Source organism: Sapajus apella, unplaced genomic scaffold, assembly GCF_009761245.1.
Source record: "Sapajus apella isolate SASKATOON/1434 unplaced genomic scaffold, GSC_monkey_1.0 scaffold119, whole genome shotgun sequence".
In the NCBI taxonomy this organism is placed as follows: domain Eukaryota; kingdom Metazoa; phylum Chordata; class Mammalia; order Primates; family Cebidae; genus Sapajus; species Sapajus apella.
In genome coordinates, this window is record NW_022437059.1 from 4610136 (window position 1) to 4636412 (window position 26277).

General features: G+C 50.5%; 2 protein-coding genes across 12 annotated transcripts in view; both read right to left on the minus strand.

Annotated features, from left to right (window-relative positions):
* Positions 1-660: 660 nt before the first annotated feature.
* On the minus strand, positions 661-20334 carry ARHGAP30 (Rho GTPase activating protein 30). 3 transcript variants are annotated; one of them, XM_032260885.1, is made up of 12 exons: positions 19955-20308; positions 12109-12211; positions 9094-9238; positions 7363-7445; positions 7105-7212; positions 6041-6168; positions 5411-5582; positions 5225-5328; positions 5072-5149; positions 4148-4549; positions 2759-2853; positions 661-2498 (listed from the first exon to the last, which is right to left on the minus strand). In XM_032260885.1, exons 1-12 carry the CDS (start codon positions 20049-20051, stop codon positions 870-872), a joined length of 3144 nt encoding a protein of 1047 aa, XP_032116776.1. In that variant the 5' UTR covers positions 20052-20308; the 3' UTR covers positions 661-869. The 3 variants fall into 3 exon arrangements, with proteins under 3 accessions (XP_032116776.1, XP_032116775.1, XP_032116777.1); XM_032260884.1 differs by having other exon boundaries at positions 2588-2853; XM_032260886.1 differs by having other exon boundaries at positions 662-2498; positions 2588-2853; positions 9094-9234; positions 19955-20334.
* Positions 20335-21425: 1091 nt separating this feature from the next.
* The window catches only part of NECTIN4 (nectin cell adhesion molecule 4), a 28391-nt gene continuing 23539 nt past the window's right edge, over positions 21426-26277 (minus strand). For 2 of the 9 annotated variants that reach the window (XM_032260895.1, XM_032260896.1), the window contains 5 exons: positions 24961-25109; positions 24571-24730; positions 24075-24150; positions 23597-23671; positions 21426-23269 (listed from right to left, as the gene is read on the minus strand). In XM_032260895.1, coding sequence (XP_032116786.1) covers positions 23045-23269; positions 23597-23671; positions 24075-24150; positions 24571-24730; positions 24961-25109 — 685 coding nt within the window. In that variant the 3' untranslated portion in view covers positions 21426-23044. Of the gene's footprint in view, positions 23270-23529; positions 23672-24074; positions 24151-24570; positions 24731-24960; positions 25110-26277 lie in introns of all 9 variants that reach the window. The other 7 variants (XM_032260897.1, XM_032260890.1, XM_032260889.1 and 4 more) reach the window with 7 other exon arrangements.

Below are 26277 nucleotides of genomic sequence, written 5' to 3' on the forward strand. Positions count from 1 at the left end.
CAGTCCCTCCAACAAATACTGAGGGCTTCAAAGAGTTTGCTGGATGTTTCTCCTAATCTGGAGCTAAAAGGGTCAGGAGGCATCTAAGGGTCCAAGAACAGAACAGAAAAGGACAACTCTAGAAGTGTTTGTGTATGGAAGGCTCTAACCTGGCCCCATCCTCCCTGTCTCTACCCTTGGCTTCCATGAAGAGAGATTCACAGCTCAGAGGAAGGGAGGAACTTGGCTGGAATTCTCCAGTCTTCACTTTAAGAAACTCTTTTAAGTTTTCTGCCTACCCTATGTTCCCTTTGGCCAGTGACTCACTCCCTGGGGACAGGATCTTGTTGACTTTCTTGGGAATCTCCTAAGAGATAAGTGCTTTGCATCTGAGACAAGTTCAGGTAAACCAATCAAGGCAGTGCCTCCCACAGTCAAAAAGAGAATCTGGAGGGGCCAGAGCCTATAGAGTTGGGCAATACAGCTGCTGCAGCTGCAGAAGAGACAGCTAGTCAGGTCCGGGCACAGTGGCTCACACCTGTAATTCTAACACCTTGGAAGGCTGAGGCAGGTGGATCACCTGAGGTCAGGAGTACAAGACCAGCCTGACCAACATGGAGAAACCCTGTCTCTACTAAAAAATACAAAATTAGTAATCCCAGCTACTCAGGAGACTGAGGCAGGAGAATCACTTGAACCCAGGAGGTGGATGTTGGGGTCAGCCAACATGGCACCATTGTACTCCAGCCTGGCCAACATGAGCAAAACTCCGTCTTGAGGGGAAAACAGAAAAAAGACACAGCTAGTCAGGAACCCTGGAGATTCAAAACAACTTACCCAGAGCTCTGTCCTAATCACAAAGTCCCCTTTGCCCAGAGCTCTGGTCCTAATCACAGTCCCTCACCCTTCCCAGGGTTAGCCTGTGTTTCAAATGCATATGATCGGCGCTGGGGGGACAACAGGGGGTCAGGGACCTGGTGTTCTCTGGGGGGCAGACTAAGACGACTCCAGGATCCAGACCCTTGTGTGCCTTCAGATGGGAGCTCCAGGCAGCTAATGGGCCGAGGAGAATGGGTAGAGATCATGCTGCAGGGGGAGGTTCTGGGGATGAGGCAGTAGTCCCCACCCTCAGTATAGGTCTGGTTTCGCCGAACTCCCTGAGCCTCAGTCCTTTGGCGGTCCCTGGCTAGGGCCACAGCAGCATCAAAGGAAAGACTACCCCCATTCCTCCAAGAGGATCGAGAAGGTCGGGACCCCCAAGCCCATTCTCCAGGAGTCCCATCAAGCCGGCCAGGTCTTGGGCTTGGATTTGCAGGTGCCACATGAATCTTGCTACACATTGCACTGGGCATCTTGGCAAACTGTGGTTTGGGGGGCACCACAGGCACAGAGCGGACCTGTTGGACCTGAACCAGAGAGGAAGCTAGACGCATGCCCACACCACCCAAGCCCAGGGAACAAGGGCATAGATTACAGCCCTCTGGACTGGGCTGCCCCTCAGGCTCCATCTCCTCTGGTTGGGATGACTGTGGGGCTGCCTCTTCCATCTCAGAAGAGTGGGCATTGCCCTCTTTGGCACAGTCAACCTCCAGGGACTCTGAAGGACCTGAACCTTCAGAGAGGGTGCCCTCTTCTAAGTAGTCCCCTCCAGTCCTCTGGTCTCCCTCAGCCTCTCCGTCCCCATTCTCCCATTCCTTGTTGACTTCCCCTGCTCCTCCTTCAGCTGCTGCTTCTGGGCTTCTGCTGTCTTCACCATCTCCTTGGTCTTTTCGTACTTCATCATCTCCCTTCCCCCTATGTTCTTTGTCCTCATCCTGTCTGACTCCCTCAGCCTTTTGTTTATGTACAACTTCCCATTTCTCCTCAGCAACTTGATCTTCCTGGGCCCCTTGCTCTAGGTCCCTTCTAGCTTCTACCTGGGCTTCCTCTCCTTGCCCAGCCTCTTCTCTCTCAGTTTCTTTTTCCTTCTCATCTGTATACTGCTCTCCTCCTGGTTCCTCCACACCTTTAGCCTCCACCATACTGTCAGCCTTCTTCTGACCTTTGGACGTCTCTCCCTTGGCCTCTGTCTCTTCCCTACTCCCTTCTCTCAGTTTGACCTTTGTGTCTGGGCTTCCCCCAGCCTCTCCTCCATTCTCACTGGCCTTTCCAGCCTCCACCTTGATCTCTGGACTTCCCTCAGCTTCTTCCCGGATGTCTAATCTGCCTCCAGGCTCAGCCTCCTTGTCCTCCCCAACTTCCCAGCATGCCTGTTCTTCCTCAGTCTGTCCCAGATCCTGCCTTCCACATTCTGCTGCCTCTTCCTCCAAACTCGATGCACCCTCCCAGATTGGGGATTTAGGTCCCAGAAGGGGACTTAGGTCATCATAGGCACTCAGGAAGACTTCCTCCCCATTTTCCTCCACAACTTCAGCCCTGGGGCCAGCAGAGTCCAGGGAGCAGCAGCTAGGAGCTAAGACAAACTGTGCCTCATCCAGAGACAGGTCATCCAGGGGCGGCTCCACAGAGAACTCCTCCACCTGTAGGCACAGCATTGTGGCTCAGGATCAGGAGGCCCTGTCCACCCTTGACTCCATGCCACCCCCAAACCCAACACAGCTCTCCTTACCTGAGGCCCAACTCCCAGGAGCTCCTCCAGGTAGCCCATCCCAGGGTCGTCCTCCCCAGGGGAGAAGGCTGCTCCTGCTGCTTCTGCCTGGGCCACCTCCCCATCCTCTGCCCCCACCCACTCAGGTTCTGAGCTGCTTGAATCCTCTAGGAAGGAGAAGGAGTCCTGCACCTCCTGGGACAGGGAGTCCTCCAGGGCAGGAGCCAAGTCGTCTGGGCCTGAGTCTGCCAGGGGACCTGGGGTTGGACTTGCTTCCGACTTCTCATCTGTTGGGGGAGAAGTAGTCCCAGGAATACAAAGGTCAAGCCCTGACCCTTTTCAATATGGGTCCTCCTAGCATTGCTATAGCAGAGACCCAGCACTCCCAGCGTAGCTACTCTGCATGACTGATCCTCTCAGAACAATATCCCTTATTATTGGCTTGCTACCTTAATTGAGCCCCTATCAGGTGCCAAGCACTGTGCTATCCATTTTACAATGCATTGTCTTATTTTTTCCTCCAAACTATTGTGTGGGGTATTGTCCTCATTTTATATATGAGGAAACTGAGGCTCAGAGAGATTAAGCAATTTGTCTAAGGTCATGTAACTAATATGCAACACAGCCAAAATTTGAACCCAAGTTTACTTAACTCTATAGCCCATGATCTTACCCACTATCCTATCCTGCCTCAGGACTTCTCATGAGTGACACTTCAGGAACTGGTGTCAGAACAAGGATCAGATACCAGCTCTGCTACTTCTACCTAAATCAATAGCAAATTGATAACCTGAGTTTAAGGTCTCAGTTTTCACTGCTGAAACAGAAAAATAACAATACCTATGTCACAAAGTTATGAGGAAATGAGACAAGCTAATTCCTGCAATCACAGCACTTGATTTTTTTTTTTTTTTTTTTTTTTTTTTGGAGACAGAGTTTCACTCTTGTTGCCCAGGCTGGAGTGCAGTGGCACAATCTCGGCTCAATGCAACCTCCACCTTCCAAGTTCAAACAGCTCTCCTGCCTCAGCCTCCTGAGCAGCTGGGACCACAAGCGCCCGAAACCACGCCCAGCCAATTTTTTGCATGTTTGGTAGAGACAGGGTTTCGCCATGTTGGGCCGGCTGGTCTTGAACTCCGGACCTCAGGTGATTTGCCTGCCTTGGCCTCCCAAAGTGCTGGGATTACAGGCGTGAGCCACTGTGCCCGGCCAGTACTTAATAAACTCTTGATAAATGTTAGCTGATAGTATTGATGTTACTATTATTATTACCCATCCATCTATTATATATTCCCACACTGTCCTTAGTAATCCCTGCTATATGTGTCTGACACAGCTCCCATTCTTGCGTACATCAGTGCTCTGAAGGCTGCTAGAGATCTCCTCTCCATAGATTTCACATAGCCTGGTAATATTACTGGATTTCTGCAACCCTGAATCTAGGGAGGCTGCTGAAGGTAACCACCCCAAAGCCCAAGGGCTGAGGCCTCTGCCTTTTCTAGGGCGAATCTTCCAGCATCACAGCTTTAGCCTAGGGTTCTAGTCCCCTTTCCCAGTCTTGTTCAATCTTTGGGTCCTCACCTGGGGGGCCAGGGCCAAGGCCAGGGCCAGGGCCAGGCCCAGAGGCAGGGCTTGGCCGGTGCTGTAGAGCAGGGCACTCGAGGCCACGAGTGAGCCTGGCCAAGGAAACGTTGGAGATGATGTTCGGGGGCACACTGAGGATGGAGGTGATGTGTAGCGGGAGGTTGACATTGTAGGGGTCTGAGATGTGGACCCCAGCACAGCGCTCTGCACGGCTGCTGCCCCCAGCCCGGATGGCTGACCGCCCAGCTCGTGGTGTGCCTGGTTCGGAATTTGTGCCACCCAGTGCTTCTGCCTCAGGCTCCTGTTCACCATCTGCTGTCTCTATAGAATCGTTCTCTAAGCTCTCAGGCAGCAATGGGCTTGGCCGGGGACTGCCGGGCCCCACCAGCCCCTCTGGCTCTGTGGAGGAAAGAGAGGACCAGATAGGCAGTGGCCTAAGCTCCAAGGGCAAGGGGTCTAGACATCTCAAGAAGGCTCTGGAGAATGCTCTCTGCTTTCTTAGGCCTGAGAGCAAGGACAGCCTGGAAGGTACCAGGCCCAGCTTCTTTTGATCACTACTACAAACTCTCCACCCAGCCAGTAGGTCAGAGATCACCCCACCTTCACATACCTAGGGAACTCCCTCCCTTCCCTGCGAATACAGTCACTGGCTGTCATCACCATCACCACCACCACCACCACACAGCCATGCTGTCCCTTCCCATGTGAACACTCATCAACAAACCCATAGACTAGACAATGAGCTCACCATTGTAAATATAGCATTCAGTACTGTGGCTGGTGTATAAGAGGCACTCATTAAATATTTTTGAAATTATTGAACACAGTTGGCTACATGTACACACACACATGCACACACAGGCCCATACTGGTCACATAGCACACACACGTTCATATGCAGACATGCACCCCTCTACTCACCATCACTGGCCCCAGCTGCAGCACTTAGTGAGTCCATGCTTTTGGCTGGCCGCAGTGTCCCCTTATTGGATTTGTCCTCTGTAAGACAGGGATGTGGGTAGAGCCAGGGCCTATGCACCCTCAGCAGAGCTCCCCCCATCTCCCCAGACTTACCCCTGTCCTCAGCTCCCCGTGGAAGTTTACGCTTTGTCTCATGGCCAGAGCGACCTAGATTGAAGATAGACCTCCACTTCCTGACTTTCAAAGACCCCTTTCTCCTACAGAGAATGGAGGGGCATAATTGGAGGTTGGAACGTGGTGGTCAGCACAGGGGAGGAGGGCCCAGGAAGGAGGCCTTACTTGTGCTCAGCAATCTCAATGATAGTGTGGTAGGGCCGCATCTGTGGGGGTCCATCACCAGCCTGCAGAATGCTAGGCAGGTGGTAAGGCAGGGGCCTGGGCATAAGGTCCTCAGGGCTGCCTGATGCCCGGGTCCCTGGAAGTGATCGCCATCCACTCTCCACCTCACCACCTGGGAACAGAAAAGGAATTGGCCAGCCAGGAACAGGGCCAAGAGAGGGATCTCAGGCACCCAATCCTTCATCACCCCTCACCAACTACCAGGTTAGGATACACCAGCACCCCTAAAGACAGTGCCTCTATGTCCATCACCTCAAAAGAGTGTCCTCATGGACAAAGAGGGCCGGGAGATCCCAGGACATTGGCCCTGTGGGCTGGGAGTGGGTATGAGCTGTCACTAGCCTTGGGAGCCAGGTTGGTGACTCAGAGGTCAAGCAATGCCCTGGACTGACAGCAGAAGAGGTCTGCTCAAGTCCTGACTGCACCATTATCTCCCCAGTGTTCTCTCCATGTGACCACTACCAACATCCCTGTATGAGACTCAACTGAACTAGGTGACCTTCAAGGCTCTCTGTAACTGACTTGACTCCCCAGACAGTGGGATATATGGAGGGCAGGAAGGACACTGACCAGAGAGAGCAGCACCCCCAAAGAGCTGGTCCACGTGTGTGAGGATGAACTCCACGACGATGGACTGCACCCGCACTTCCATGAAGGCTGCTGTCCCATTGAAGCCGGAGGCCTCTATGTCCTTAGACCTGTGGAGATGTAGAATTATTCTCCCCCTCAGCCCCACCACACTTCCCAATCCAGATTCTCCCTGAAAATACCTTATTCTCTCTCTCTCGAATGACCTTAACCCCATTTCCACCTCTTAAACTGTATGCATAATTCTTCCAATTCTCAAATGCCACTTGAAGACTTCCAGGAAGGAAGCCTTCTTGGACACCCTTCTCAGGGTCACTCTCTGTTTCCTTTGCACACCAGGGTGTCTTGTTTATAATAAATTTTATAATGAATTAGAGGACTTCCCATATGTAGTCTGTCTTACACCACCACAGTGAGTGATATGCCAGCCAGTTCTCCAGAGACTACAAGATGTTTTGCTCAAAAAACATTTGACATGGGGCCAGGCACAGTGGCTCACACCTGTAATCCTAGCACTTGCACAGGGAGGAGGTGGGTGGATCACTTGAGGTCTGGAGTTCAAGACCAGCCTGGCCAACATGGTAAAACCCCATCTCTCTACTATTAGCCAGCTGTGGTGGCTCACGCCTGTAATCCCAGCCACTCAGGAGGCTGAGGCGCCAGAATCATTTGAATTCAGGAAGCGGAGATTGCAGTGAGTTGAGATTACACCACTGCTCTCCAGCCTGGGCAGCAGAGCAAGACTCTGTCTCAAAAACAAACAAAAAAATTGGCATGAAACTATTATGTTCTAGTCCCTGAGCTCAGTGACACACTGTAGGAAAACACAAAAGTCCTGCCCTTTAGGGACTTTATTTGATCACAGAGATGGGGCTAAAATGGGTGGGCCCCATCTGACTCAATCTCAAAACTTCTTTTTTCACTGGGCTTTGTGAGCCCCATACCCTTCTCCAGTGTACCCACACAGTCGCACCTCAATCTGGGAACAGCCTCCCAGAGGCACGTGTCTCACAGGATCCCCACACACTGCTCACACATGCGCCTACCTCAGCAGATTGGGAGCCCACACGATGGCCAGGTTACGAGCATGCATGTTGGTCTGGGCACTGAACGAGGCCATATGCACCAAGTGCCTCATGAGGAACTCCAGGGTCCTGCAGAAAGCGGGGGCAGGGATCACACAGGGAATGCCCGGGGCAGGCATTAGGACCAGGACCTGGGAGCCAGTAGGACCCCGTTAAGGCTCCAGGCAGAGAATGAATGAGTTGTCTCAGGTTGCTGGGCAGATGTGGAACCCCACATACTTGTAGTTTGGGATGGGGAGTTCTTGAAGCACCTCTAGGATCTTGACCAAGCGCTCAGGTTCCAATTGCACTGCTACAGCCTCCTGATTGAGAAGGGTGCAAGAAGCAGGAGTCAATGACCCAGCGATGCCCCTGCTTACTCCCCAGAGCTCCTAACCAAGTTCTCAGGAACAGTGTGCACTGGACTCTGTGCTCCTCTGTCCTACATCATCTGAGGTGCACTGACAGTGAGAGCTCAGAATTTGGGGCCCACAAAGATGGCAGCCGAATTTTGGTTATGCCACTTCGTAGCTCTGTGACCTTGACAACTTGTTGCCTTACCATCCTCCATCCGTAGAGCTGTGGTGCTGGGCTACTTCAGTGGTGCCACCCTGTGGGTGCCCCAGGGACTGCAGAGTTGTTTCATTGTGTCCAGGAAGGCCATTCCCCACCCCAACCTAGCTGGTGTGGACTGAGCAGGGTGCTGCTAGCATTCAAGGTCTCTCAGTGCTGTTGTGCTAAATAAAGTACAACTTATTTTTAAAGTGTTACTCAATTCGGCAGGAGAATTGCCTGAACCCAGGAGGCGGAGGTTGTGGTGAGCCGAGATCGCGCCATTGCACTCCAGCCTGGGTAACAAGAGCGAAACTCCCTCTCAAAAAAAAAAAAAAAAAAGTGTTACTCAATTCAAGATAGCATATTTTTCATGTGTTTTCACATTGAAAAGATGTTCAGGCTGGGCACAGTGGCTCACACCTATAACCCCAGCACTTTGGGAAGCTAAGGTGGGAGGATTTCTTAAGCTCAGGAGTTTGAGACCAGCCTAGGCAACACAGAAAGACCTTGTCTCTAGTGAATTTTAAAAATCAGCCAGAGGCATGGTGGTGCATGCCTATAGTCCCATCTGCTCAGGAGGCTGAGGTAGGAGGATCACTTGAGCCTGGGAGATCAAGGTTACAGTGAGCTGTGATCACACCACGGCACTCCAACCTGGGTGACAGAAGGAGACCCTGTCTCAAAAAAACAAAAAACAGCCCGGGCATGGTGGCTTACACCTGTAATCCCAGCACTTTGAGAGCCCGAGGTGGGTGGATCACCTGAGGTCAGGGGTTTGAAACCAGCCTGGCCAACATGGTGAAACGCTGTGTCCATCAAAAATACAAAAAATTAGCCAGGCATCATGGCAGGTGCTTGTAATCCCAGCTACTCAGGAGGCTGAGGCAGCATTGCTTGAAGCTGGGAGGCGGAGGTTGCAGTGAGCCAAGATCCCACCACTGCGATCCAGCCTGGGTGACAGAGTGAGACTCCATTTCAAAATAAAGAAAAAAAAAAGATGTTAAATACACAATTACAGTGAATGGAGGGGCATCCTTGAAAAAACTTGACTTCTAAAAAGTATTCTCATTATTTTAAGTATAGGGAAGTTCTGGTCTACATGCTTTCCAAGGGCCTTCCAGCTACGACAATCTGCCTCTGTCTCCCCAAGTCTCATCACTGTGCTGTGTGCAATCTGCGGGCCTTAGGAGAAGGACATGGCAGAGGGAGGATGAAGAAAAGAGGGATGGAGGAGGTTGGAGGTAATAGGGGCTAGGATATTTGGCGAGGAGGGTTCTTTTCCCCAGTAAAGACTTTCTGTGGTCTCTGTCATTCAGGATGGCTAGGACTCTGGCCGGTATGTGACACACCTTGGATGTCAAAACCAGACTGTCCACCCCTGAGCCCTGTCTTCCACCCCCCTGCCTCTCGACTCACGGCAAACTTGTCATAGAGCCGGTAAGTGAGCAGGGGATCCGGCAGTTCTCTGAAATAAGCCTTGCACAGCGAGGAGACGCAGTGAATGTCCTGGAGGTAAACATCCCGCCGCAGGTCTGGCTTCCGCTCTGCCTCAAATTCCTGCCTGGGTAAGTGCGGTATGGTCAGGAGTGGTAAGGGTTGGCATAATGTGGGGAGAGGTGGGAGCTGTAGAGATGGGTCCCAGCACTGTCATGGGTCAACATGTGTGAGACTTGGAAGGAGAATGTTGGAACAAATACATATGTGATCCATATGTGTATGTATAAGGTATTGCATATGTTGCCATGCAGATGTGAATGTGAGGATGGGTACATGTGCAGGTAAGTGGATTTATGCATGAACAGGGATATGTTAGAGATAATGTGTAGCAATGCAAGAGCATGTAAGAGTCAATAGGGGATGATCCTAAGTCTGTGCCACTGGGTACATGTAAAAATGGGTGGGTGTAACTCTTAGAAAGAAACATAAGTATAAATCTTTAAGTCCTAGGATTAGGCAACAGTTTCTTAGATAGGACAGTAAAAGCACAAGCAAACAAAACAATGGATACATTGAACGTCAAAATTAAAAACATTTGTATGTCAAAAGACCCTATTAAAAGAGTGAAGACAACCCACAAAATGGGAGTAAATGTTTGCAAACTGTTTATCTGATTGAGGGTGTACTATTCAGAATGTATAAAGAACTCTTTTTTTTTTTTTCTTTTTAAGTACGGGTACACTTAAAAAGAACTCTTATAATTCAATGATTAGAAAGACAAATAAGCGACTTTTTTTTCTTTTTTGAGAAAGAGTCTTGCTCTGTCACCCAGGCTGGAGTGCAGTGGTACGATCTCGGCTTACTGCAGCCTGCGCCTCCTATGTTCAAGTGATTCTCCTTCCTCAGCCTCTTGAGTAGCTGGGACTACAGGTGTGCACTACCATGCCCAGCTAAACAAATAAGCCAAATTTTTATACGGGTAAAGTCAGCACCATAGGAAAGGGAGAAAAAAATGGGCAAAGGATTTGAATAAACATTACTATTGCTCCAAAGAAGATATGCAAATAGCCAATAAGCACAGGAAAAGATGTTCAACATCATTACCTATTACAGAAATGCAAATATAGGATCGGGGAAGTAGTTCATGCCTGTAATCCCAACTACTCGGAAGGCTAAGGTTGGAGGATTATCCTAGGAGGTAGAGTCCGCAGTGAAGCATGGCCGTGCCACTGCACTCTAGCTTAGGCAACAGAGTGAGACCCGGTCTCAAAAAAAAAAAAAAAAGAGGCCGGGCACAGCGGCTCACGCTTGTAATCCCAGTACTTTAGGAGGCCGAGGTGGGCAGATCACAAGGTCAAGAGATCGAGACCATCGTGGCCAACATGGTGAAACCCCATCTCTCTACTAAAAATACAAAAATTAGCTGGATGTGGTGGCATGCGCCTGTAGTCCCAGCTACTCAGGAGGCTGAGGCAGGAGAATCGCTTGAACCCTGGAGGCAGAGCTTGCACTGAGCCAAGATCACGCCACTGCACTCCAGCCTGGCAACAGAGCGAGACTCTGTCTCAAAAAAAAAAAAAAAAAGGAAAGAACAAAAGTAACTCAAATATAAATCACATTGAAATATGAGTTTACATTTACAGGGATGGCTATAATAAAAAAGATAGACCAGGCATGGTAGTTCACACCTGTAATCCCAGCACTTTGGGAGGCCGAGGCAGGAGAATGGCTTGAACCCAGGAGCCAGAGCCTGCAGTGAGCTGAGATCTCGCCACTCCACTCCAGCTTGGGCAGCAGAGTAAGAATCCATCTTTAAAAAAAAAAAAAAAAAAAAAAAAAAGATACACAGGCCAGGGCATGGTGGCTCACGCCTGAAATCCCTGCACTTGGGAGGCTAAAGCAGGTGGATCACTTGAGGTCACGAGTTCAAGACCAGCCTGGCCAACATAGTGAAACTCCGTCTCTACTAAAGATGCAAAAATTAGCCAGGTGTGGTGGCGCATGTCTATAGCCCCAGCTATTCAGGAGGCTGGGCAGAAGAACAACTTGAACCCAGGAGGCAGAGGCTGCAGTGAGCCAAGGTCGCACCACTGCACTCCAGCCTGGGCAACAGAGCAAGACTCCATCCCAAAAAAAAAAAAAAATTGAAAAAAAATATTAAGACCAGTCTGGTCAACATAGTGAAACCTCATTTCTACTAAAATACAAAAATTAGGCAGACATGGTGGTATGAACCATCAAAAAAGAAAATGTCCTGGAATTAGATTGTAGTGATGATTATACATCATCACGATCTGAAGTATATATACTATGTGAATATACTAAAAACAACTGAATTTCTTTCTTTTTTTTTTTTTTTTTTTGAGATGGTGTCTTGCTGTGTCACCCAGATTGGAGTGCAGTGGCACAATCTTGGCTCACTGCAACCTCCGCCTCCCAGGTTCAAGCAATTCTCCTGCCTCAGCCTCCTGAGTGGCTGGAATTATGGGCGCATACTACCACACCCAGCCAATTTTTGTATTTTTAGCAGAGACGGGGTTTCACATGTTGGTCAGACTGGTCTTGAACTCCTGACCTCGCGATCTGCTCTCCTCGGCCTCCCAAAGTGCTGGGATTACAGGAGTGAACCACCACTCCCAGTCTGAATTATACATTTTTTAAATGGTGAATTTTGTGATATGTTAATTATATCTAAGTTTTTTCTTTTAAAGCTAGGTGTGTGTGTGGGGATGGTGTATGTGAAAGTGGAGTTTGTGTGTGTGTGTTGTGTGTGTGTGTGTGTGTGTGTGTGCGCCAAACTCGGGGAGTGCCCATGGTCTCCACGTTTTTTCTAGGAGTTGTTAGAGCACTTCCCTAGGACCTTATCTAGCCTCTGTGTTTCCTTCTCCCCACTGCCTGTCACTCCCCCTGTCTGCTGTCCTTGGCAATCCTTACTATGACCTTCTGGTTCCCTGGCCTCCTGGTCACAGAGCCCTCCCGCTCTGTTTGACTCACCGAAGCTTCTGGATGTTGGAGGAGACCCCTGAGAGGCGGTAGATCCCATCCACCACTCCATACTCCTCCACAAATTCTGCACAGCTCTTTAGCACCTGTGGCACTGGGAACACAGATGGGGCAGAGACACCAAAATCAGAAGATCTGGGAGGTCAGAGACTGCAGTGAGTCTGAGAAATGGAAGCATCAGAGAAGGGGATTTGGGGAGACCATGGGCAAAGCTCATGGAATAAAAACTCGTTAGAAACATTCCTACAGGTCATCAGCTCCACCCTGCAAACCCATAGTATCTCTGCTTAGTGGGTCCTAAAGGTCCTGGGAGCTCACTGCCTCTCCAAACTACCCAATCAGCCCTTCGTTAGAAAGTTTTTTTGTGTGTGTGACCTGGCTGTGCACATGTTAGAAAAAGTTCTGCCATTGTTAAAGTGAAATTTGTCAGGCTGGGTAACTCACACCTGTAATCCCAGCACTTTGGGAGGCTGAGGCAGGTAAATTGCTTGAGCCCAGGATTTCAAGACCAGCCTGAGTAACATGGTGAAACTCTGTCTCTACAAAACAAAAACAAAAACATGAAAAGGGTGTAGTGGTGCACACCTGTAGTTTCAGCTACTCAGGAGGCTGAGGTGGGAGGATCACCTGAGCCCAGGAGGCAAGGGCTGCAGGAAGCCGTACTCTGGCCTGCTGGGTGACAGAGTGAGACCCTATCTCAAAAAAAAAGAGAAAAAAAAAAAAGAGAAGGGAGAAAGAGTAAAAAACTTATCTTTTTTTTTTTTTTTTTTTTTTGAGATGGAATCTCATTCTGTCGCCTGGGCTGGAGTTCAATGGCACAATCTTGGCTCACTGCAACCTCTTCAATTCACTTGCCTCAGTCTCCCGAGTAGCTGGGATTATAGGTGCCCACCACCACGCCCAGCTAATTTTGTATTTTTAGTGGAGACAGGGTTTCTCCATGTTGGTCAGACTAGTCTCGAACTCCTGACCTGGTGATTTGCCTGCCTCAGCCTCCCAAAGTGCTGGGATTACCAGCATAAGCCACCGCCCGGCCAAGGATTTATCTTAAAAGTGCATTTACATAACACTGTACATAAGGTGAAGGAACATTAGTTGTCCCAACTGAAATGGGACAGGACTGCTGAGGATTATTTTAAAACACACCCTTTGGTATGAAAGCTCAGATCATGGCTGTTAGTTCTTTGTTGTTGTTGTAGGTTTTGTTTGTTTGTTTTTTGAGATGGAGTCTCACTCTGGAGTGCCCAGACTGGAGTGCAATGGCACAATCTTGGCTCACTGCAACCTCCACCTCCTGGCTCAAGCACTTCTCCTGCCTCAGCCTCCCAAGTAGCTGGGATTACAGACACGTGCCACCACGCCCGGCTAATATTTGTATTTTTGGTAGAGACAGCATTTCATCATGTTGGCCAGGCTAGTCTTGAACTCCTGACCTCAGGTGATCCACCCACCTCGACCTCCCAAAGTGCTGGGATTACAGGCACGAGCCACCACACCTGGACTGCTTTGTATATGTCTATCATTTAATCTTAAAAATTAGATAATCTGGATGACAGAGCCATGGCAATCAAAACAAGAAAATCTGAAAAAAAAAATAAATTAGATATTCTAGTCCCCATTTTACAGATAAGAAAACTGAGGGTCAAAGAAGTACTGAGTGCCCAGCAGCACCCAGCTAGAGCCAGAACTCAAATCAAGGTTACAACAAGCTGTACGCTTTCCCAATCCTGGCCTCCCGCCTGTTACTAGACTGTAAGCTTCTTAAAGACAAAATCTAAGTGTGATCCATCATGGTATTCCTTATATTTTCTGACATGGTGTCTCATACATGATAGATCCTCAGAAACTGGGTCAGGCGAGGTGGTTCACACCTGTAATCCCAGCACTTTGGGAGGCCAAGGCGGGTGGATCACCTGAGGCCAAGAGTTTGAGATCAGCCTGGCCAATATGGTGAAACCCCATCTCTACTAAAAATACAAAAATTAGCTGGGTGTGGCGGCACATGCCTGTAATTCTAGCTACTGGGAGGCTGAGGCAGGAGAATTGCTTGAACCCGGGAGGCGGAGACTGCCCGTGAGCCAAGATTGTGCCACTGCACTTCAGCTTCAGTGACAGAGCAAGACTCAGTCTTAAAACAAAAACAAAAACAAAACAAAACAAAAACATGTATTGAATCCCACTTCCACAAGGCTACATAGTCGTCTTCTAAAGCACTTCTCTACTTTAGATTTTTTGCCTCGAATACACCCAACTCTGCCCCACCTTAATCCACATTGCTTACCTTAAAGGTACAAAATTAAATAGAAACTCCTCAGCCTGGTATATAAGGCCCTTCACAAACCAGGTCCAGACACCATTCCAGCCACAGCTCCAGACAATTCCGTGACAAATCCTATAATCCAGCCCTTTGGTAGTCCATAAGCAAGCCTTGGTACCATTACTCATATTATTCCCTTGCCTGGAATTACATTACCCTCTGTGCATTTCTATGCATTTCTTTTTTTTTTTTTTTTTTTTGAGACGGAGTTTCACTCTTGTTACCCAGGCTGGAGTGCAATGGCGCAATCTCGGCTCACCGCAACCTCCGCCTCCTGGGTTCAGGCAATTCTCCTGCCTCAGCCTCCTGAGTAGCTGGGATTACAGGCACGTGCCAAGGATGGTCTCGATCTCTTGACCTCGTGATCCACCCACCTCGGCCTCCCAAAGTGCTGGGATTACAGGCTTGAGCCACCTAGGCCAGGCACGGTGGCTTACACCCGTAATTCCAGCACTTTGGGGGGTCGAGTGGGGCGGATCACTTGAGGTCTAGAGTTCAAGACCAGCTTGGTCAGCATGGCAAAACCCCATCTCTACTAAAAATACAAAATTAGCCTGGAATGGTGGCGTGCATCTGTAGTCCCAGCTACTTGGATGGCTGAGGCAGGAGAATCACTTGAACCTGGGAAGTAGTGGTTGCAGTAGGCTGAGATTGTACCAGTGCCCTCCAGCCTGGGTAACAGAGTGAGACTCCCTCTCAAAAACAAAAAACAGTAAACAAAAAAAACAAATCACATTTTAAACATAGCCACCAATTCTAACCCTTTTTCTTATGTCTATATTATAGTTCACCAGTCTTTTGTTCACATCTGTATTATAGCACTTCTTGCAATCTGTTAGGATTAGTTTATTTTGTATTTATACCTCCTAACATATAATAACATCCTCCCAGCATCTAGCATAGTGTTGAAACAGAGCAGGTGCTCAGTCAATGTTTGTTAAATGACTCTGAATTAATCAATTACGAGAATCAAGAACATCCCTTGGAGATTTAAAGGAGAATATTGCCAATCACAAAACATTGGGTCCTATTAACTAGGACCCATCAGAGGAATTCCTCTCATATATCAGTATCAGAAAAAGCTGGGTTTGGCATGGAAGCTGGAGCCTGGAATCCCAACACTTTGGGAGGCCAAGGCGGATGGATCACTTGAGGCCAGGAGTTCCAGACCAGCCTGCGTAACAGCAAGACCTCATCTCTACAAAAAATAAAAAATTAGTAGGATGTGGTGGCTCACGCCTGTAGTGCCAGCTACTCGGGAGGTTAAAGCAGGAGGATTGCTTGAGCCCAGGAGTTTGAGGCAGCAATGAGTGATGATGACACCACTGTACTCCAGAATGGGCAATGGAGTAAGACTGTGAAAGAAGAAAGGGAAGGGAGGGGAGGGGAGGGAAAGGGAAGGGAGAAAGGAAGGAAAGAAAGGAAGGGAAGGAAAGGGAAGGGAAGGAAAGAAAAGGAAAGGGAAGGGAAGAGAAGGGAAGGAAAAGAAAAAGAAAAAGCTGTGTTTCTCCTAAGCCATCTATTTTTTTTTCTTATGGGCCACATGAGTCTTGCACTTGATTATGTTTGTTTGTTTATTTGTTTATTTATTTATATTGGGTCAGAGTCTTGCCCTGGGTGGGTTCAAGCAATTCTGGTCCCTCAGCCTCCTGAGTAGCTGGGACTACAGGCACACACCACCATGCCCAGCTAATTTTTGTATCTTTTAGTAGAGATGGAGTCTCACCATATTGACCAGGCTGGTCTCGAACTCCTGACCAAAAGCGCTGGGACTGCAGGCGTGAGCCACCACACCTGGCCTATGTTTACCTCTTTAACCACTAGGAAGCTCAGAGCTCACCTCTAAGAATCATAGAGCCATGTAATATGCATTTCTGGGTGCTGATCTTTCTCTTCCTCTTGTTTTTCCTTCAACCCAATTACTTCAGTTATTTATTCTAACTTTTTGTAAAGTTTTGGGTTTTGGAAGTCATCCCAAGCTCTTTGTTGAATAAAGTATGACAGAAATGTGGAATGAAGAAAATAATGAATAAATTCATCAACCCCAATCTTTCTTTCTTTCTTTCTTTCTTTCTTTTTTTTTTTTTTTTTGTTTAAACAGAGTTTTCCTCTTGTTGCCCAGGCTGGAGTGTAATGGCAAGATCTGAGCCTACTGCAACCATGTGCCACCATGCCTGGCTAATTTTGAATTTTTAGTAGAGAGAGGGTTTCTCTATGTCTGGCCTCAAACTCCTGATCTCAGGTGATTGGCCCGCCTCGGCCTCCCAAAGTGCAGGGATTACGGGTGTGAGCCACAGCACCTGGCCCTTTTCTCTTTCTTTTTTTTGAGATGAAGTCTCAATTTGTTGCCCAGGCTGCAATGCAGTGGTGCAGACTTGGCTCACTGCAGCCTCAGTCTCCCGAGTAGCTGGGACTACAGGCGAACACCACCATTCCCAGCTAATTTTTGTATTTTTAGTAGAGATGGGGGTTCACCATGTTAGCCAGGCTGGTCTCGAACTCCTAACCTCAAGTGATCCACCTGCCTTGGCCTCCCAAAGTGCTGGGATTACAGGCGTGAGCCACTGGGCCTGGCCAATCACAATCTTTCAAGTCTCCTCATACAACCTGGCTTCCAAGCTCTTCATCTTCCTGTACACCACAGGCAGGAGTTGGGTGGGATTATGGAAGCATCTAGTGTGCAAAATTTAAGGACGCACTTATTCTCAGGGCCACACAAATGCCAACGGTGCCCATGCCTGGTCTTGAGTACGTTCTTAAGAATGCACCTGTAATCCCAGCACTTTGGGAGGCTGAGGTGTGTGAATCACCTAAGCTCAGGAGTTCAAGACCAGCCTGACTAAATGGCAAAACCCTGTTTCTACTAAAAATACAAAACTTAGCCAGGCATGGTGGCGCACACCTATAGTCCTGGCTACTCAGGCAGCTGAGGCAGGGAGAATTGCTTGAACCTGGGAGGAAAAGGTTGCGGGGAGCCAAGATCATACCACTGCAATCCAGCTTTGGTGACAGAGCAAGACTCCATCTCAGAAAAAAAAAAAAAAAAAAAAAAAAAAAAAAAAAAAAAAGGCACCTAGAGCACTTGTAGGACCCTGAAAGTGAATGCTTCCTTAAATTTTGCACCCTAGTCACCTCTCTTGCCTGTCCTTAGTCTCAGCCCTACAGTTCACCATCCATCCTTTCAGTACCCGCTCCCGTTTTCTAGGATCCCTCTGACTTCAGGTTCCCCGTGATGAATGCAGAGCTGGGACAGGCCCTCCTTGTTTGAGCTGCTGCTGTACTCTTGGGTGCCCAATGCTAAGCCAACTCTTTTGACTCATAAATACTCTGCTGTCACCTAAACCACCAGGCTTTTGTCACATGAGTAGCATCCAAACCAGGTCTTCTCCATCCTGTCCTCTGTTGATTTTGAACCTCCAGAGTCCTTTAAAGACTACACTCAAGAGCCTAAGGAATCACAGCCATAGAGGAACTGGGTCAAGGAGATGGGGGAAGAGACCACAGGGCCACTGAGATGGGGGAGTTAGGGAGCTAGAGATCAGAGAGATAATGTCAGAGATAAAGGCTACAGACAGGGTTAGAGGGATGAAGTCAAAGGGAGGGAGACATGAGGAAATGAGGGTAGGTTCAGGGAGGAGGGCCCAAAGCTTAGGGACCTGGAGAATTAGAAATCCGAACAATCTATCGAAGATTAGGAAAAGAAAGAACTCAGTACATATAGGGCGTAGGGAAGGAAGAGACCCATATGGGGGCAAAGAGCTGGAGAGAGGGTTGAGATGGAGCAAGGTTGTGAGGATGGGGGAGACCAAGATGACCGGGGATGATAAAACAACCGGAAACACATCTCCTTGCTTTCGTGTTTTTGTGGCTATTGGGTTAAACAGAACCATCACCAGCCTCTCTCTGTCCTTCCTTTCACTTTCTACCTCTCTGTACCGGGAAGACCTGGGGGATAGGGAAGCGGCCACCACTGCTATTTTGGTGCCCAAGATCACCCCACCCTTGGGCTCAGGTGAGGTTCTAGTCCCCTGCGCTGAGATTCAGCTAGGATCAGGACCCAGCAATCAGATGTCTGTCCCCTCTAGAGAGCGTGCCCCTTCCCTGCTGGGAATGCAGGCAGAGGCTGGTCTGGCTGTGGGTTCAGTGTTTCAAGATAGGGATGGTTGGTGGACCACAGGAAAGGGCAGTACCAGGAAAGGCTGAACTGAGGGTTTGCCTTGAGCTGGGAGGACAACACCCCCAATTAAATCTCATGGTCCTTGGCCAAGAATCATAGCTCTTGAGAGGAATCCCTTAGAAAGGAGTAAGCCGGGCACTCGTGGCTGTGCCACCTCCGCTCTGCCCAATGAGAAGAGGAAGGTTCAGAGAAGTTTGCTTCAGCCACTTCACATTCTTCCTTGGGGTTTGGGCTTTCCCTTAACCAAGGCTAATGGGGATACGGGTCCTCTCGCGGGAGGAGAAAAGGGGAAGGAGGGGTGCAGGGGTGGGGCTAAGAGCAGGAAATGATCTGGGAACCACCATCACCCTGCCTCCACTGCAAGCACCACAGCCCAGAGCAGAGGAGGGGACAAAGAGGAAATGACAGATTGGGGTGGGGTGGGATGGGGTAGAGTGGGGAAAGAATTGTGCCCTTCTCTAGGAGGAGCCTGAAGTGCCAAAAACAAGCTAGGCTGGGCAGCCAGGATACCTGGGTTCGATTTCAAATTGAATTAAGAAATGATTTTGAGTGGCTGCTCCATGTCGGGCCCTGCTGTGAACCTGATATTGTCCCTGGTCCTTCTGGCTTCAGAGCCCACTCCAAGGTAACCCAGGGAGGGAGCTAGGTAAGCTCCACAGACAGCTCCACACGCACCCTCCTTTGTACCCTGCACCTCCGGCTTCAAGCCAGGCCTCACGCTTTCTTTCATTCTTCCCCATTTCAGCAGCGTCTCCCCTTGGTCCCCACTTTGAGCTTGTTTCTCTTTTGCACAGGGAGAACAAGAGAATCACAGAGACTGGGGAAGGAGGCTGTTTCCAGCCCCACATCTTTCCCTGCAACCCAGCGAGGCTGCAGTGGGAACAGCCCACGACCTCGTCCCTGGGTGTTTTCCAGCCAGAAAACCACCTGCTTCAAGGGCCATCCTGAGACCCTTCTGGGGCCCTTCCCTGTCTCCTTTCATTCAGATCACTGCCCTTTCAGCCACTCCCCTCCTGACCCTGTCGCCTCAACCTCCCTCTCCTGTTCCCAGTCACCTGCCCGCTGTTTCATCCACACTTCCTGGGTTTCCAGTCTCTCCATCCTCCCCCTCATTGCTCTGTGGGTGCTTACATTCTCATCCCCTCATCCACCCATCCTCAGAAAGCTACACAAGGCAGCCACCCTTCCTGTCTTGCCTGCTTACAGTTCTCTTGAATGGCAAAACCAGGCCACTGCCTCTTCCCTAGGAGCACTTCGAAGCTGCTTCTGCCCCTCTGGCTGGATTGGGCTGCAGACGCTCAGTGCCTCCCAACCCACCCACAGCAGCTGAGTGGCCTCCTTACCCTCCTGGCCTGAGTGCTGCAGGTGCTCCTGCAAGTCGCACCCAAACACCCGCTCCTTGGAGCTGCCCTTCTTCTTTCCTTTCTGCCGAGACTTCATGGCCAGAGCTCCAGGGCACTGGCCCGATTACCTCTATCTCCCAAGACCTGGTCCCTACCAGTGCCCCATGGGATCCCAGCCAGCTGCTGGGCTTGGCCCAGCCCCAGGGGGGCAGGGCTCCCAACTGGGGGTGGAGGGTGGCCTGGGCAACAGGCAGCAGCTCCTGCCTCTGGGGTTCTGGCCACACGGAAGTGGCTGTTGAAGAGGAAGCTGCCAGGACCCTGGCAAGAAACTGTGTCCTGTGTCTCGTGGCCCAGGCTGGCACTCGCCCTTCTTGCCCCGCTCAGCTTTTGGGGGCAGGAAGCAGTGCAGCTCCTTAACCCACTTCCTGTTAGAGCATCTTTGCAACCACAGGGTGGGGGAGGTAGCTGACATTCACATCCTCACCCATTGCTTGGACTTCGTTCATTGGTCAGGGGAGGTGATGTCAGAGCCCTGGGGTGGGGTGATGGTGTCTGGGGTGTGAGCAGGTGACCAATTCCCTTAGAGACTAGAATTCTTGGGTCCAAGTTAGAGACCTGGGGCTTGCCCAGGAGCAAGGTGACACAAAAGCACACTCATGAGGGAGGCTGCCTGGGCCCTGCCTGATGAGCCTAGCACCTAAGTCAAATCACATGACTTCAGTGAGCCTCAGTTTCCACACCCAGGAAAATGGAGGGAGCAAACTCATGGACGTTTAAATCCTCCCACCTCTAACAGCTGTAAAACTCATTTAACTTGAGTTTCAGTTTATTTACCTGTAAAAAACGTACACTGCTGCCTATTTCACATAGCTGTTGTTGAGTCTCCAGTACAATAAAGAATTCAGGCCAGGAATGGTGGCTCAGGCCTGTAATCCCAGCACTTTGGGAGGCCGAGGCAGGTGGATCACCTGAGGTCAGGAGTTAGAGATCAGCTTGGCCAATATGGTGAAACTCCATCTCTACTAAAAATACAAAAATTAGCTGAGCATGGGGGTGGGCATCTGTCATCTCAGCTACTGGAAAGCTGAGGCAAGAGAATCGCTTGAACCCCAGAGTCAGAGGTTGCAGTGAGCTTAGATCGTGCCACTGCACTCCAGCCTGAGCAAAAGAGCGAGACTCTAAAGAAAAAAAAAACAAAACACACACACACACACACACACACACACACACACAAAAGAATTTAAAACACTTTGCCAACTAAGGCACTAGCTATCCTGGAAAAGGTCCTTAGCTCCACTCTCCTACCTGGGGATAGCCAAAGGCCTTGTGGAGGCCAATTCTTTCCCTTTCCCTCCCAGCTACAGGCATCCTAAGTCCTCGCCTACTTGAGACTACAGGAAGGATGGTCCTGAGACAGACAGCGTGTGACTCAGAGCTTACACAGTTCAAGGGGCAAGACAGAAACCAGACAGAACAAGTTTTGTCTGTTTATTTAAAAACAGAATATTGTTTATGTACAAATATGCACATATTTACACAAAATGTACATATTAGGATCTTAGATCTTCAGTCTCCACATTCAGAGTCGTAGGCTGGCTGGGGAACAAAGGATGGGAGCCTCTCCTTTAGGCCAGAAATCCAGCAGATTTCAGACTAAGAAGGGTTTGGGTACTGAATCTAGGTATTCTGCTGAGTGTATCTGGGTAGGCCAGCTAAAAATAAACCGCATAGAACTCCATCCCACACCCAGAGAAACATCCAGAAGACCCTTGAATTAGTGATCCAGAAACCCAGAGTGAAAGGCGACATTCTCTGCCCCATCACCTCTTTCACCTCAGCTGAACTACTCCCTCGGTCTATAATCACTGCTGTCTCTCTCTCCCACACCACCATTGAACAGGAGCCTTGTCACCAAGTTCAAGCAACTCCCCAGGGTATCACAAACAACTATGGATGCAACTTTACCTTATCAACTTTAGCCTCACGAGGCTCACATCCCTAATTCCAGACTCCACCGGCTCTCAGGCGCCCTCCCAAGGGGATGCCTGCATAGAGATGCCTTGGAAGGAGCCCCTTTCACAATCACAGGAATTAACCCCCCAGGGCAGGGGGGCTCACTTTAAGCAATCCCAGTAGTAAACATTGGATAATTTTATTTCTCTTATTAAAGGATTCAAAGCAGGCACAGTGGTGTACACCTAAAGTCCCAGCTATTAGGGAGGCTGAGGCAAGAGGATTGCTTGAGCCCAGGAGTTCAAGGCCAGCCTGAGCAACATAGTGAGACCCCCCCATCTCTAAAAAATAAAAATAAAAATAAATAAAAAATACAACTATTGGAAAGGGCAAGAAAAAAAAAAGAAAAAATTAAAAACAATTCGGAGCAATATTCCTGCAAGAAGCTCCCAGTGCAGGTTTATTTACAGAAAATATGTACATGCAGCAGGCCCAGAGGCCACCAGAGGGCAGAGGGCTTCTTCCATAACAGTTCAAGCCTCTGGCTGACCCCGGGACTGGCCGCTTCACACTTGCCCCCAGCGCTCCCAAGTGGGGAGCCAGGCTCCCTCACACTGGAGGCAGATTCCGGCTCCAGCTCTGCCTGCACACCTGGGTCTGACCCACAGTCTCCACCTCTCGCCTCCAACCTCTGCATCATTAATACTGCTCTGGGGTCTGAAAAAAACACCTGCTTTTTCAGGCAGAGGTCGCATACAGCCACACAACATACACGCCAAACCCTGATAGTGTTCCCCACACAGCCACTCAAACCCTGTGGCACAAACACCACAATTCACTTTACTGTGATCTGACAGCACAGCACACACCACGGACACAGTCGCCCCCCCACACACAGTCAGTGAACACTCACACAGGCACGCGCACACACACAGTGACCTGCATGCCTGGTGGGAGAGATTCAATCGGTGGAGACCTCCCGATGAACAGAAGGGTTGGAGGTAAAGGTCGAACAGTCGGTGGGATGGGGAGTCTGTTCCACAAGAAATGGGGGTGTTTAAGGAGGCCCCCAAGATGAGCTAAAGTCTCCCATGTCAACAGAAGGAGCCAGGCCTAGGGAAGGGAGGCAGGCCTGGGTCAGACCAGGTGTCCCCGCCCATTGATGTAGATGCCATTGCCCGTGGGCTTGGCCCGTAGGGTCCCATTCTCCTGAACAAAATGGTTCATGGCCTGTTTGATGCCTTCATCCTGATCTTCCTCCTCCTCGGCCCGCCCAGAGCCAGGAGACAGCAGTTCAGTCTGTGTTTCGATCTCCCTCACTGTGGTCAGCGTGGAGTAACTGCGGCCCTCGGGCTCTTCACTCTGGAGGCCAAGGGCAGAGGGCAAGTCAGGAACCAAGGCAGGGCGGCTGGACATGGAGGGGCATGGCTGGGTCACGGTGGGATCAGAGGCCAGGCATAAGCAGGGGGAATGGTTGCCTCAGAAGCATAGGGGCTCAGAGATGGGGGACCAGGAACGAGTGTTAGGCATGGGGAGGGGGAGACGGGAGAGCAGAGGTGCGGTGCGGGGCTGCGTGAGCCAGGGCTACGGCGAGAGGGATGGTGAGGGGGCTGCTGACGCACCATATCTGGGACCAGGACAGGGGCCTGAGGAGAGTGGTGGGGACACCGGTGGGGCCGGGGGCCTCACCATCACAGAGCAGCTACTGTTGTCCTTGAGACTATCAGGGTGGCCCTCGGCTCTCAGCCCTACACTCTCCTCCGGCTGCAGGGCCCAGACATGGGGAGTTAGAACAGAGCTCAGCCTCTTCCCCTCTTGTCCTCCACCAGCCTCTTCCCTACTCGCCTGCCCCCAACCCAACAGGTCCATTCTCTCCTGGAAACAAACATCCCCATTTTCCCACTGCCACCCCAAACCCACCCTGGAAGCAGCACTGATGGTGGCTTCCCAGAGAAGGCCCCAGGCCAGTGCTGAAGGGGGCCTTCCAGAGCGGTCCTAGCAGACCCAAAGCAGCTCCACCCTCTCACCTCTACCCCAGCCAGCCCCAGCTGCAAGTCAGCGGCTGACCCAGCAGAGAGCTGTGCTCCTGGTCTGCAGAGGGGCCCAGGCACAAGCAGACCCCAGTACAACCACACCCTGCACACATGCACCCAACTCTGGCGCTCACCTGGCTCCTGGGATCTGTGTGATGGGAATGCAGCCTCCGAATGGAGTTCTCCCTGGTCAGGGTCAGCTCCTCCTCACTGGGAAAGACACAGCCTTGTCAGGAGCTGAGGGTAGTGGCAGCCTCCCAAGGGGAGCCTCGCCTGGCCGAGCCCAGTGACACAGGCCTGGATGGTGTGGGTACTGTGCCAGCCCTGCATGTGTGAGTGTGTGGCTGCAGGTGGCAGTGCGGCTGGAGAGCATGTCTGTGCTGTGTGCGTGTGCACACTTGTTGACACCCGGGCACACGGATCTGACCCGCACTCGGATGGAAGGATTGAGAGCTCCATTTGTGCTCCAGACCCTGAGCTCCTCCTCGGCTCTAGAAAGACCCTGCCACCTCTAGTCTGAAGCGCCTCAGTTTTGAGGCCACCCAGTCTCCTCGGTCCTGCCCCACCTCCTGCTATCTTCTTCTTTGTTCTCAGCTTAGTTCTCCCCGCCCAGGAGTGGCCAGTACTCACTATTTCTGGGTCATCTGCTGAGCCTTGCGCCGATGGTATCGGGACATGAGGACCACCACCACCACCAGAAGGCAGAACAAGAGGGCGGCGATCACACCCACCACCACCACCGAGGCCGACACTAGGTCCACCTGCTGCCCAGAGTCTTCCTGGGGGTCTGCTGGAGACAGGCCACTGTCTGAGGTGGACGCCTGCAGCCACGACCCACCCCAGACCTCACAGCTCCCCCGAAAACATCCCAAACCACACCTCGGTTTGACTCTCTGCAAAAGACACACAGTCCAGCCCCCTCTGAATAAACACTTTCCCAGTTCACTGTCTGTCTTGCTTCCTGGTGCCCCCACCAAGCCCTTGGCCCAGGTCCCTTGTTTCTTCTGCCTCAGTGCTTACCAAGAACATCCACGGTGACCTGAGAATCCCTGGAGGAAAACTCATTGCTGACATGGCAGACGTAGATGCCACTGTGCTCAGTGGTCAGTGGGGGAAAGCCCAAGGTGTCCCCATCCACTCGTACCCCACTGGGCAAAGGCCCATCCAGCCTGGAAAACAGGGAAGCTGAAGGGTGCTGGCCGGGAAGGGCTGAAGCCACCACTACCCAACGTGCCCAGACAGCTCTCCACCCTCCACCCCCATGACGTCACCCAGAGCCGCCGGCTGTTCCCACGGTACCCCTCCCTCCGCCAGGCAGGTCTAGGCAGAGGTCCCTTCTCCGTGCTGCCCAGCCTGACCTGGGCACCCCCCACACACACCCGGGGAAGATCCACACGTGTGCCATCCCACATGCTTCCACAGGCATCACGTCATCCAGCACTGGGTATCAGGTACACATGTTATAAAGTCCACACAGGAGGACACCCCACTCATCGCTGGGTGCAGAGGTAATTGGAAAATGTGACTGCATGCTCCAACACCCATGACATCGCATGGCAGGACACATGCGCATAGCCCCAAGCACAGGGCCACATGCATCACTCATATGCTCACATGAGAACATGCCTGTCATGGGCTGACACACATGTGTACCCAACCTCTCCCTGACTCTCTAGCTATTTCAGGCCTTGGAGGAAGGCCAAGGATGCCTTGAGGGAACTGGAGGTAGTGGGTGTTTTCGAGGTGCTGCCAATATTGTGGTGGTTACAGCAGTGCCGGCTTAACAACAATTACAAAAAGACACAGCTGTCTTGTGCACTTTACGCACTCACATAAATATATAAAATATTAATATCAAAATATTGTGTTATATTTCACAGTTTAAAAGTTAGACAAGGCTGGGTATGGTGGCTCACACTTATAATTCCAGCACTTTGGGAGGCCGAGGTGGGTGGATCACCTGAGGTCAGAAGTTTGGGACCAGCATTGTCAACTTGGTGAAAACCCATTTCTACTAAAAATACAAAAAATTAGCTGGGCGTGCTTACACACACCTGTAGTCCCAGCTACTCAGGAGGCTGAGGCCGGTGAATTTCTTGAACCCAGGAAGCGGAGGTTGCAGTGAGCCAAGATTGCACCACTGCACTCCAGCCTGGGCGACACAGCAAGACTCCGTCTCAAAAAAATAAATAAATAAAAATGAAAGACAAAAAATGTAAGGGCTTATCCATTTATTCCCTACTAATGACCATGTATCTTAAATTCCCTGGGCAGGCCAATAATATTTGGTGACCATGCACATTCTTATATAATGAGTATAATAATGCAAGGGATCTG